At 34.0% G+C, this 13,754-nt stretch overlaps 1 protein-coding gene and 1 long non-coding RNA gene across 12 annotated transcripts in view; both read left to right on the top strand.

Annotated features, from left to right (window-relative positions):
* ATG4C (autophagy related 4C cysteine peptidase) overlaps positions 1–3,360 on the top strand; it is an 82,570-nt gene extending 79,210 nt beyond the window's left edge. For 7 of the 11 annotated variants that reach the window (XM_063600780.1, XM_014345535.4, XM_063600779.1 and 4 more), the window contains one exon: positions 2,196–3,360. In XM_063600780.1, the coding sequence (XP_063456850.1) occupies positions 2,196–2,363 (168 nt within the window). In that variant the 3' untranslated portion in view covers positions 2,364–3,360. The other 4 variants (XM_063600777.1, XM_014345537.4, XR_010110959.1 and 1 more) reach the window with 3 other exon arrangements.
* Positions 3,361–4,673: 1,313 nt separating this feature from the next.
* The window catches only part of LOC117981494 (uncharacterized), a 35,076-nt gene continuing 25,995 nt past the window's right edge, over positions 4,674–13,754 (top strand). The window contains exon 1 of the long non-coding RNA XR_004673050.2: positions 4,674–4,797. This is a non-coding gene — a long non-coding RNA (uncharacterized LOC117981494). The remainder of the gene's footprint in view (positions 4,798–13,754) is intronic.

Below are 13,754 nucleotides of genomic sequence, written 5' to 3'. Positions count from 1 at the left end.
TTATCAAATAATTTAGATTAACTTTTATTTTGTGTAGTATCTCCATGTCACATAGATAGCCTAAATTGTATTTTTTCATTTGGATATTATATCATCCATTATGGAAGGACTTTTAAGGTTTTGACAATGTAGCCATTCTTGTGATATAAAAAAGAACACTAACCTTTTCACATTTTAAACTTTTCAGAATCAAATTATGATTAAAGCTGCTATTATAAACATCCGTGTGCAGGATTTTATGTGGACATAAATTTTCAACTCATTTGGGTAAACCTTTAATATATTGTTAATTTGATACTCTTTAAATACTTAAATAAACTCAGCAAAGTTTGGAAAATAATTCTCCAAGCCTGAATCAATAAATATTGTGCATAAGGAGACCTTGTACTGCAAAAAGATTTGCAAAAAGTAGATGCATTTTTAAATTAAAGGGTAGCAGTTTCCTTTCTGACATTTTTTTTCACCTGGGACACAGATTTGAATCTTAACTTTGATGAGCAACTTAGTCCTTTATTAATAAACCCGGATAACTCCTTTCTTAATCTTGAAAGAAAGGATGAAGAGATGATAATGTTAACTCTGCTGTGTTGATCTGAAAATGATATGTGGATACTTGCTCGTTAGATACTGGACTTTTACAAGTGACATTAAATGAATATTAAAATGACAACAGTTTTTGGACTATATTCCAGCTATTGGCTGGAGGTGAAAGATGATTAATCAGATGCCAGTACTCTCTGCCTCTTATTTTTCATTTTACACATTTTTGGTCTTCTCTCTTCTCTTTTTTGTAGTATATAAATAAAATAAATTTCAGCAATGTATAAATAAGCACAATAAGAACTATAGGATCTGATTTTCACCATGTCTAGTTTTGTTAATATTGATTGTTTTTAAATGGTTCATTTCCATTCAATTAAAAATATATTTTATATAGTTGTCTCATTGAAATAATTTTAATTTTATATCATATGCTAGGCCTACCTATCTGGCCATGTTTCAAGAGAATCTATAAATGTAATATGTAAGAAATTGATGATCCTTCAGTTGAATGTTGACATTTGAGATAATGCAGTTTTGCCTCTGAAATTATCTTTTAAAAACAAATTGCATTTAACTGACAATAATTATGTTGTATATAAATATTGTATTCTTTTTAGCATTCTCTGTAAATTGCATAGTAACTTTTCGGAATCCCTGTGGCCCTGCTTACCTATTGAAAATTTCTTTTTGTCAAAACATCCTTTACTCAAAATGTTTAATTCATTTTTTAATGAAAATCATTAAAAGTTTTGAATAGAACTTGTTTAACAGAAATATTTAAAATTGTTTATATTATACGTGTGAATCTCAAATTGATGGGCTATAAAGGTTGTGAATATCCTCACAAAATTCTAGGTATTGCTTTTTTTTTGTATGTAATGTAACTTTAGAAGATAATATGTAAAATGTGGATTATTACTATGTGTGAGAAGGCCATTTTTCATGTTGACTAGATTATTGTAGAAATAGTTTATTTAAAATATGTTTTAAAAGAGAATCTTTGAAAAGACCAAAGTTATTTTTTAAAAATAACTTCATATTATTGCTTTTGATCTTCTTAACAGTTCTCTGAGGTAGAAAAATTGGATTTCTTTTGCTCTGTTCTTGTACACTTGATCTTAGCCAAAAAGCCGAGCAGTGATTGCCCTGTTTTATAGATGTTATTCAGGTAGAGTGATGTGTCCAAGGTCACATCAAGGTAAGTTACAAAACAGAGATTAGAATGGACCTTCTGACTCAGTTTACTGCCTAGATTACCAAACAGTCTTTTACAATATTTTATCATAGTCAGTGATACCATTTTGTTTCATTGTCTATTACTACCTAAAGATGATAAATTACAACCTAACTCTCTAGTATTTCTTCAGACTAATGTGACCAGAAAACTTACTTTGGGGAAGTGGGAGGTGAGAGTGAGCATATACTTTGATGATTTAATCCCAGTGAAGAAGCATGCATTTACCTATAAATAAACAATACAATGCTAATCATTTTTTGTCTTTTAGCCAGAACAGGTAAAGGAGTAGCACTGGGTGAATGTAAATGAAAGAAGCTAACAGGAGAGGTTCAGGGCTAAAACAGTAGATTTGTCGTGTGGTCTTAGTGTGCACTATTGCATCCAATAAGGAATTCTTCTGTACTTTCTGTTACAGATGCTGGAATTTTCTTCTAAGGAGAAATATCCCTTATTTACTTTTGTAAATGGTCATTCCAGAGACTATGATTTTACATCTACTACAACCAATGAAGAAGACCTTTTTTCAGAGGATGAAAAGAAACAATTAAAAAGATTTAGCACGGAAGAGTTTGTCTTGCTTTAAAGATTAGCACATTTGTGCTTGATAAGAAGAATTCCATTGAAAGGGGAAAAATGAAGAGAAACAAGTATATCTGAAATGTTTATTTTCACAAATATCTTAATTTTATATGTTCTTTAAAAAAGAACATTTGAAAATATAAAAGTTAAAGATATTTTTCTAAAAGACAAATGATTTAATGAATCTTGCTTTCTAATAAATAAATTGAGTGATTCTGGTTGCATTCCTATTTCCCTAAGATCTACTAGTGATAATTCTACCTTAACTGTAAGCCTTTTAGTCTTCAAAGTCTTCCACCTGAGCCCATTGTTCTCATGGAGGTTTTGTGATATTAACCTTCCCCCAAAGACTGGGATCACCAAATAGTTTCAAAATTCTCAGTTTGTACTAAAGACCAGAAGATCAGAGAAAGAAACTTTAATGCTGTCTAGCCTCCTGCTATTAATGCAATCAAAGAATACTTTTGCATATGTCTTGATAATTAAATAGTATTTGTTAACTGTGATATGCATACACTTATATAAGCAGAATTATGAGTTAAAGTAATACTTAGCAATATGATTTTATAATGGCTCCTCATTATGCTTGCTGTTGAACCTTTTATGAGGAGTGAATATAAAGTATTGGTTTTCCCTCACAAATTTAAAGGTTATGTTATTAATACTATTATAACTACATCAATCAAGTCAGATAAAGGCAACTATAAAATAGTAGTAGTGTTTGTTTCCTATCTCAAGGGCGAAATTTTATGGGAACTCAATTTATTATGCAGTTTTTAAGTTTAAAATACCAAGAAAGATGTCACTAGATTCTCTTCTATGTGATTTTTGTTTTTTATATAAAGCAGTGTAGTGGTGTTTAGAAGCTGAGGCCACCTGTAAGGCAAATCTGCCTTAAGTGTATTATGTGTTACTTAAAGGCAAATTTGTGATCTAAAAGTACAAGAGTGATTTTTGAGCTAGGATTATAAAATACATAATAAAGATGTGAGAAGATAAAATGCTTTTGTTTTGGTTTTAATGTTGGGATTATTTTAATCCTTTCATTTGAAAAATCAGTGTCTCGAATTCTGTTCATTTATAATAAATGCATATATTGCTCTGAAAACAATATTAATTTTTTAAGTGGAGCTTTCATGTTTCAGTGTAGAAACGTGACTTATAAAGACATAAAATTGTGTATCATCTAAAGTCATTGATCTCTTCCATCAGAAAACCTGTTTGTTTAGAGTTGCATGTAAAGCTGAAAGAGAGGGTGGGCGGATTGTTTTAGTATACCTGATGAGAAAAATCAGGTTTGACATTTCTCAGTGAAGATTACTTACTGAGCTGAAATAAATAGTCTGAAATCTAAAAGTTTTCTTTAGTCTAAATACAGTCAGCACAAATTAAGTCCAATACTAATTTTCCTAGAATGTCAAAGCAATATAGGAACAAGAAGCCAGTGATATACCAGATTTTATACACTGCAGTCGTCTGATCTAAGCTATTGCAATTTACTGTTCCTTTATAGCTGCTGTATTCACAGGATTCTATGGTAAACACATCCAATGAGAGCACCCATACCTTCAAGTGGGTCTGAACCGGTTGTAAATGTTCTTACAAGAACTAATATAAAAGCTTAAGAGTTACAGAATAGCATTGTTATTTCTTCAACATATTTAGGGATCATTTTTAGGTAGATTATTGGAATGAGACAAGATTACACCTGGGCAAAGTTAATGTGAGAGGAGGCAAAAATTTCCTTTACATTGAATTGTATGGAAAACACTTAGTATATTTTACAGACAAATCTTACAATACAGTCATCCTCATGACTGGGAATAAATGTTTGGAATCAGAAATTGTTTTACATAATAGGCACACATAAAAGTATTGACTAATACGTGCAAGTGAATGAATGCATGCATGATAATTGAGAGGGGGTCAATTTATTTTGCCTAGTAATTCACCTTTAGTCAACGACCAGCCAAAAGTTATGCTAATCTTTTATTTGGAAGGCACCAACAAAAGTATATCATTAGATTTAGAATAAACGTACTGTACATCCTGGTTTCAGACTTTGTTGTGAACACAGATTTCATTTCAAGTTCTGACAGCTAGTAAACTCAGTCAATAAAGCTTATGGATGATCTTTTTCAGCCTGGAATAAAGGAAAGTCAAAAAGGACAAGATTCTAAGATGAGTGTTCTGTTAGAACTATGATAGGAGAATCCTCCATTTGCACATTAACATTAAGATACTGGATTTTACCATTAACATTTCAGAAATGAATTTTTAAAATTCTCGATGTGACTTTCTGATGGTGAAGTTTTCTTTTCTCTTTTCTTCATAAGATTTGACACTTTGAATCCCTTTTTGTCAATGTGTTAACCACCAGCAGGCAATCTTAAGAGTCATAATTTGCTGAATGAGTGAAGGAAAAGATCCTTTACAGTGTAAGTATATCCAGAAAATTTCCTTGAGGTATTCATATTTCTGTTTTTACATTAAACCAACCTCATTAAATCTGTATTAGTGAGAAGACAACTTTAGAGGATTAAAAATTTAGGTTGTTTTTGTGTTCTATGATCATTAAGATTTAACATTGTCCAAGGGCAAACATATCTAAATATATATGTTAATTCCATCTTGTTTTTAGAAGATTAACAGCAAAAATGACTTAGCTATATAATCTATCTAATTTTAGGCAAGAATCTCTATTTTTTAGAGACCTCTAGTTCCCTTCCATTATTCAATACTAGAAAGCACTTTATTCTGTTTATTTTATTTTTTATTATACTGTAAGTTCTAGGGTACACGTGCACAACGTGCAGATTTGTTACATATGTATACATGTGCCATGTTGGTGTGCTGCACCCGTTAACTCGTCATTTACATTAGGTATATCTCCTAATGCTATCCCTCCTCCTTCCCCACACCCCAAGACAGGCCCCTCTTTTTTTCTTTAATTTTTACTAGGAAGTTTCATTTTCATGGTTTATCACAGATCACCTTTAATAGCATGCATTTGACATTGTCTTTTTGACTATATGTTCCTAAATAATCATGAAAAACTATATTTTCTAAAATCAAGAAACAAGGAAGGACAGATAATGACAGAACAACTTGAAAATATGAAATCACTACATGAATTGTTACTTAAACAGAAATGGGTAGGATACTGAGAATTTAAAATCATGGTGAAATAGAAGCAAGATATTCAGAATATATGATAGAGGCAATTCTTGGAAAGGATAAGGGATTATTTTCTATAAAAAAAGGAGAGTAAATGTCTTCCCCAAAAAAACTCTAGGCAAGTAAATATTTATCATGTGACATTTATTATACCCTCAGTATTGTCAGTCAACCACCATTCAATATTGCTATTTATTTGAGCCTTTATACTGAGTACTCAGATACAGAACTGAAAAGGTGAAACATCAGGCCAGGAGAATTGGAAACATCCTATTGATTATAAAATATAAATTTTATATCATTTCATAGTTTGAATCTTAAGTCAGTTTTAAAATCTTAAGCATTTTTGTGTGGCTTTCATGGTTATTTAAAGACTTTTTCCTTGACTATAAACTTTGAAAAATATTATATTTAGAATTGGTATTGCAGACACATTTTTGAGTTAGCATTTTCCTCTTTCTTTTTTACAGTCCTTCTTGACATTATTGGTGGCAAGCAATGGCCCAAAACATTCACAACTACAGTTATAAAATTTCACTTATTCTCTCACAGTGATAAGAAAAATATGCTAAATGTGGAGAATACATGTTATTAGAAGGGAAGATTACTCTTTCTGTGCTACCCTCTCTCCAACCAGTTCTTCCAGAAATGTAGAAACTCAGTCTTCCAAAATTGTCATCCAAGAGTGAATGATAAGAAAATATTCTACTCAGAATTGTCTTTCATTTAAATTATTTAAAAATGATTTATAAATGATACATATATTTATAAGTATTATAAATACATATTTATACTAATATTCATTAATAAAATAGAGAAGTCAAGGGTTTTATAAAAAGTTGTTTTATAAGCAGGAAAGGTAAACAAAAGAAAGTTGAAATCCAATAGAAGTTATAACAAAAGGATGAGAGAATGATTAACAGCAAGTTTTGAGTGTATCTAGGCAAATACACCATAGCAAACTGACACAGATAAAAATACATTAATTAAAAAGTATTGTGGGCTGGGATGATTTAAAATTAAATGTAGGCAGTAGAAGAATATAAATACTGATAAGGGCCAGTGGATATGGGGCTACCATGTTGCAGAACTCCACGGAACACTATTTTTTAGTATATGTTACATGAATGGTACTCCCTGGAATTGTGCAATGTAGCATTTGAGTTCCTAATATTTACATACTACTTGCTATTTATGCTGCACTGTTCAGTTTAGTTCATTTGTATTAAAATATAGCTAATGAATCTAAGATGGGGAATTAGATCTGGGATTGACGGAACAATTAATATGAGTTCTGGGACTTAGATGATCACATAATGGAACAGGTCGGGAGAGTCCATGGTCAACTGTCTGGTTATTTAAATTATTTCTAAAATACTTTAAATATATATCATTTGGAAAGGATCAACCTATACTTACACGATACTTCAACATATTACTTTCATTTTTCTATACTCCCTTCTACTTTAGGTTCGTATTCTCATTACTCTTTAAGCGTGTTCAATAGGTTGAATTTTGATTCCTATTTCTTTATTCTATTGATGAAGAGGGCCACCACTTATTCTGTCTTTTGTATTTGGATCTATATACTGACTGTTTTATGCCTCTGACCTGCATGTTGGTCTTTCCCGTGACTTGCGGTTGGCTCCTAGACCTGACCTGGGCTTGGCCAGTTTTATGGCCACTAGCACATGTCTATACCTACAGAGACATTCTTGGTTTTGTATGTAATATGTTCCCATAAACACTTGAGACAGTTGAATATGAAGGAACTGAACAATAGATATTTCTAAACAGTGCTTTAAGGAAGGTTCTTATGCAGAGAGTTAAAAATATAAAAATATTTAAAACAAAATTATTTTTAATCATATAGGCTTTTACATGGTCTTAATGATACACTTTTGGTATCTCACAGATCTTTATTTTTCTTTTGTATTAGAACATTCAATTGACTGACTTAAAGTTGACTTATAGTAGAATATACAGTTGACTGAGCATTTCATTGAGGCTAATGATTATTTCTATCTTTATATTAAATTTATGAGATCTACATTTCTTAGCACTAGTTTTAGCACTGTGATTTTTCTGTTTTCCTGCAAAATAAGAGGGAATGAAATATAAAATCCAACAGTTATCTAATCTGCTATACAAAGATTGTGATATTAGCTGGCAGGCAGCATCAGCTCAGAGCTCAAAGTGCATCTTTGTCAGATGATGTTTAAAAGTCCAAATTCCATAATGTTTAAGGTGGCTCAGGGGTGTCAGATGATATATGTCTAATGTCTACATAGTTCTGTTTTCTGTCTTTTTGTTATAGCCATTCTACTGTGTGTGTGAAGTAGTATCTTGGGGTTTTCTTTTTTAAATAATAGCTTTATTGAGATGTAATTTACACATTAGACACTTCAACCTTTTAAAGTAAAATAACTTTAAAAACCACAATTTAGTGGTTTTTAATATATTCAGAGTTGTGTAATAATTGCCATTACCAAATTCCGGAGTATTTTAATTACCCTAAAAAGAAGCCCTGTACCCACTCTCACTTCCCATTCTTCACCCTTCTTTTTTTCCATCCCCAGCCCTAGCAACCACTAATCTACTTTCTGCCTGTATGGATTTGCCTAATGTGGACATTTCATCTAAATGGAATCATACACTATATGGCCTTTTGTGTCTGACTCCTTTAACTTGCCATAATTTTTTTCAAGTTTCTTCCATGTTGTTGCATGTATTTGTTAGCACCTCATTACTTTTTTTTATGACAGTAATATTCTATTAGATAGGTATACCACATTTTCCTTATTCATCAATTGATGGACATTGCAATTTTTTTCTACTTTTTAGCTACTATGAATAATGCTGTTCAGAACATTCATGTACATGATTTTGTGTGGGTGTATATTTTCATTTCTACTGGATATTTGCCTAGGAGTAGAGTTGCTGATCATGTTTATAACTATGTTTAACTATTTGAGGAATTCCTAAACTGTTTTCCAAAGTGGTTCACCATTACACAATCCTAGCAGCAATGTATGAGGGTTCTGGCTTTTCTACTTTCTCACTAACCCTTGTTATTGTCTAGCTTTTAAATTTTAGCCAGCAGAGTATGTGTGAATGGTACCTTATTTTGGTTTTGATTTTCATTTTCCTAGTGACTAATAATGTTTATCTTTCCATATGCTTGTTGACCACTTTTATGTCTTCTTTGGAAAAATGTATATTTAAAATCTTTGCTCATTTTAAAATTAGGTTATTTGTGTTTATATTATTGAGTTATAAGTGTTCTTTGCATATTCGGGATACAAGTACTTCATCAGATATATGATTTACAAGCATTTTCTCTTGTTCTGTAGGTTGTCTTTTTATCTTTTTTTTTTTTTTTTTTTTTGAGGCAGAGTCTCGCTCTGTCGCCCAGGCTAGAGTGCAGTGGCACAATCTCGGCTCACTGTGACCCCCACCTCCCAGGTTCAAGTGATTATTGTGCCTCAGCCTCCCAAGTAGCTGGGATTACAGGCTTGCACCACCATGTTGGCTAATTTTTATATTTTTTATTAGAGATGGGGTTTTGCTATGTTGGTCAGGATGGTCTTGAACTCCTGGCCTCAAGTTATCTGTCTGCCTCGGCCTCTCAAAGTGCTGGGATTACAGGTGTGGGCAACCACGCCCAGCCATCTTTTTACTTTGTTGATGGTATCCTATGAACTACTGAAAGTTTTAATTTTGATAAAGTCTAATTTATGTTTTTTTAATTTCTTGTGCTTTTGGTGTTATATCTGAGAAGCCATTGATTGATTCAAGGTCCTAAAGGGGTCTATTCCTATACTTTCTCCTAAGAGTTTTATAGTTTTAGCTGTTACATTTAGGGTTTTTTTTTTTTTTTTTTTTTAAGAGACAGTCTCACTCTGTTGCTGGAGTGCAGGCTGGAGTGCAGTGGTGTGATCTTGGCTCACTGCAACCTCTGCCTCCCAGGATCAACCGATTCTCCTGCCTCAGCCTCCTGAGTAGCTGGGATTACAGGCATGTGCCACCACACCCAGCTAATTTTTGTATTTTTAGTAGAGATGGGGATTCACCATGTTGGTCAGGCTGGTCTTGAACTCCTGACCTTATGATCCACCCGCCTTGGCCTCCCAAAGTGCTGGGATTACAGGCGTGAGCCACCATGCTTGGCCTAGGTTTTTTTTGTTTTTTGTTTTAAATCCATTTTGAGTTGATTTTTGTATATGGTATGAGGTAGGTGTTTATTCTTTTGCATGTAATGTCCAGTTGTCCAAGCACCATTTGTTGAAAAGACTACTCTTTTCAACAAATGAATAGTGTTGGCACCCTTGTTGAAAATCAACTGACTGTAAATATAAGGGTTTATTTGTAGACTCTCAAATCTATTCCATTTATCTAGCCTCATGCCAGTTTGATACTGTCTTGATTACCTTGGCTTTGTAATAAATTCTGCAATTGGGAGGTGTAAGTCCTTCAGCTCTGTTCTTCTTTTTCAACATTGCATGGCAATTTCTGAAAAATTTTTTCTAATTTCTTTCAGTCTTCATTTATTTATTCTTTTTTTTTTTTTTTTTTTTTGAGATGGAGTTTTGCCCTATCGCCCAGGCTGGAGTGCAGTGGCGTGATCTCAGCTCACTGTAACCTCTGCCCCTTGGGCTCAAGCTATTTTCTCGCCTCACCTCCCACGTAGCTGGGATTACAGGTGTGCACTACCATACCCAGCTAATTTTTGTATTTTTAGTAGAGACGGGGTTTCACCATGTTGGCCAGGCTGGTCTTGAACTCCTGACCTCAAGTGATCCACTTGTCTCGGCCTGCCAAAGTGGTGGGATTACAGACATGAGCCACTGCGCCCAGCCCAGCCTTTATTTTTAAAACATAAATCTTTATTATTGAAATTTTACATAGTAGAAAATTGGCCCAAAATGCTGAAGATACATGTTTAGAAAGTAAAACATGCAAAATACAGTTCTTAGAACTATGATCATGTTGTATAAGAACAAATCAATTATAGTAGATTACATTATACCATTGCATAATCCAGAACAAGTGCTTCAAAAGTAAGGCTTTACATATTCACCCAGTACTACTAGTTTGGAAAAAATTATGAATCTTTATATTTTGGGGAAAACAGATGCTTAATTTTTTGGTCAAACTCCAGTGTTATACATTGGAGAAGACATAATGAACTGGTTAAACTGTAGAGTCAGACTGGCTCAGCTCAAATTGTGACTTTAGCACTTACCAGCAATATGGCCTTGAGCAAGTACTTAACATCTATAAAATGGGGATAACAGTCACTGTCGTAGTATAGTAGCAGCAGAAGGCTGTTGTAAGGATTAAGGGAGGAAACATGTGAAACACTTATTAGAAAAGTGCCTGGCACACAGTAAGTACTCAATAAGTGTTAGCCTTTAAAAGTGTTATAAAGATTTTATTCATGCCAGTCTCAAGATTTGAAAAGACTTTAAAATTCCTTTTTTTTTTTTTTTGAACTGGCATTGGAATGCAAGAATTAGGAAAACTAAAACAAAAACCTCTTAATTCTATGCTAATATTGAATGTCCATGAAGCACTACAGAATACATTGAGATTTTTTAAAAAGTGACACTTCTGTCAGGGAGCTTAGAATTAAGGATGGGGAAAATACACAAAAAACTCATACATGATCGAGAAAGAGAATGTTTATAATAGAAGTTATACAAAGTAAGAGGTTATTTGGTTTCAAAAGAAGACAGCTCACATATGGTTATGGGGATTAGGCAAGTCTTCCTGGAGGAGGTGGCATTTTGGATGAATTCTGAAAGTCTGATTTGATTTATATACAGGCAGTGATAAGGTAAGTATCTGAACTAATAAGAAACAACACAAAGACTGAGAGCCAGGGTCCATGGTCCTGCTTTCTAAACAGAAGTGGGTTTGGGGCAGGGGCCATCCCCATAGGGCACAGTTGAGGTGCATGTGGCTGGTTTTGGTTGTACTGACTAGGGAGCACTGCTGGTAGTTAGTAAGGGGGTGATGCTAAACATTCTGCAGATGACTGAGGGCTGTGATGGTCAGGCTGAAATGTATAATTAGGTGGATGCATAGAAGAGACACAGGAATAAGAATGCTATGAAGGGGGAAAAAAAAGGGTGTAGAAATCAGAAGAGCAGGGTTTTGGTTTTAACACTTTAAAATATGAAAATTTAAAATTGGAATGTGATTCCTCAAGCCCTATTCTTTTTTTTTTTTTTTTTTTTTTTGAGACGGAGTCTCGCTCTGTCGCCCAGGCTGGAGTGCAGTGGCGCGATCTCGGCTCACTGCAAGCTCTGCCTCCCGGGTTCACGCCATTCTCCTGCCTCAGCCTCCCGAGTAGCTGGGACTACAGGCGCCCGCTACCACGCCCGGCTAATTTTTTGTATTTTTAGTAGAGACGGGGTTTCACCGTGTTAGCCAGGATGGTCTCGATCTCCTGACCTCGTGATCCGCCCGCCTCGGCCTCCCAAAGTGCTGGGATTACAGGCGTGAGCCACCGCGCCCGGCCAAGCCCTATTCTTAGATTCTGTTTTACCTAGATATAATTCTATACATTCTATGCATATACTTAGTGAATTTATGCATATACTTAGTGAATTTAGATGGGGCAGAGAGAGTAGGTCATTTAATGCTGGGGTTCTTAACCTGATGAACCCATGAATAGAATTTAGGGGTTCATGAGCTTGGGTTGGAAAAACATTTACATCTTTATTTTTACTAACATCTACCTGAAATATAGTATTTCCTTTCAATAAGAATACAGACAACAAAATATAGCAGTGTTAGCAGTAGCTAGAACATTACTACTAATAGAAATTATAGATATTTTTATATTACAGCTAATAAAGATACCTTGAAGTATTTACACTGCTTTGAAATTTTGGTAGGTTTTGCTACTAGGATTTTTAAATGTGTTGATAGAGAAGCAAATATATTACCATAATTACAAATTTTTAAAAATGTATAATTTATAGTAAATTATAATTTATAGTAAAATTTTAAAATTTTTATTCATGTGCATTTTAATTTACATTTTAAAACATTTTTCTGAGAAGGAGACACTTGGCTTTACCAGACTTCCAAATGATGTAAAGTGATGAAGTTTGGGAAATAGAATGGTAGAATGTTGTGAGAATGATTGGAAAAACAATTTCAGGCCGAAATTTGGAGTTGGAGCATGTTGAGTGAAATAGATGGTGTAAGCATCTGCAGAAGAGAGTGTGAAGTGATAATAGAGTCATCTGGAGTGGGAATGCAAAGCTACCTGAATCAGAGGGATTTAAATGGAAGGAGGAGTGTCCTTGCTGGTTAAGTTTAGGAGAGAATTAGTACTGCCAGGAAAATGAAAGTTTGAGTTAATGTTAAGAGATAGAGGATTAATGATTGCCAATGGCAACAACTGACATTGGGTGCTTACTAAATATAAAATACATATTATTTAATCTTTGCAAAAATCCTGGGAAGTAGATATTTTTATCCTTGCCATTTTACAGATGAAGAAATTGAGGGTCTGATATGTTAATTTGCCAAATTATCGCAGTTGGCAATCTGCAGATCTGAGATTTAAACCTCTCCTGATTCCAAAGCCTGCTCTAGTTTTTCCTACATCATATTGAATTAGATGTTCCAAAAGACCAAGAGGAAGAGGCTAGAGAAAATGGCATGTGAGGACTGAGCTGGATGGGGATGAAAGCAGGGAGACTGTGGAAGGGAAGTCTTTGACCTGGTTTTGGAAAGAATTTTGGAAAACGGGTTAAAGACACAGGCAGTCTGGGTGGTAGGCCGGAGGGGGTGAGGAGATGAGGTGGCATTTGACGAAAATTTGCTTATATTTTAGTGGCATTGAGAATCAAGTCCCCATTGTTTCAGAAACTGTTACACAGATGGTAAATTTATGTAAGATGCTCCTTTTCTCTCTTCCCTTGGCATAGTACTCCTGCCCACCCTGAGGTGGGGAAACTGCTCTTAGTAGTAGCCTTATGAGGTGACATTTTGAGCCTTCTCTTCTTTGCCTGGCCTTCAGACCCCAATTTTCTAGAGACTGCAATTGAGAAAGACCTTTTGTTACTGTACAATAGGGGGAAAACTCCCAGTGGTATAAAACAGACTGAGGACTTTGCAAAATATAGCAAGTTCATGTCTGCTAATATGTTAAGTTATTTGGCCTCTCTAGTTTAAGTAGTGATTTGTTGTTTTCATG

The sequence above is a fragment of the Pan paniscus genome, chromosome 1 (assembly GCF_029289425.2).
Source record: "Pan paniscus chromosome 1, NHGRI_mPanPan1-v2.0_pri, whole genome shotgun sequence".
Taxonomy (NCBI): Eukaryota; Metazoa; Chordata; class Mammalia; order Primates; family Hominidae; genus Pan; species Pan paniscus.
This window is presented reverse-complemented; position numbering and strand designations above follow the sequence as displayed.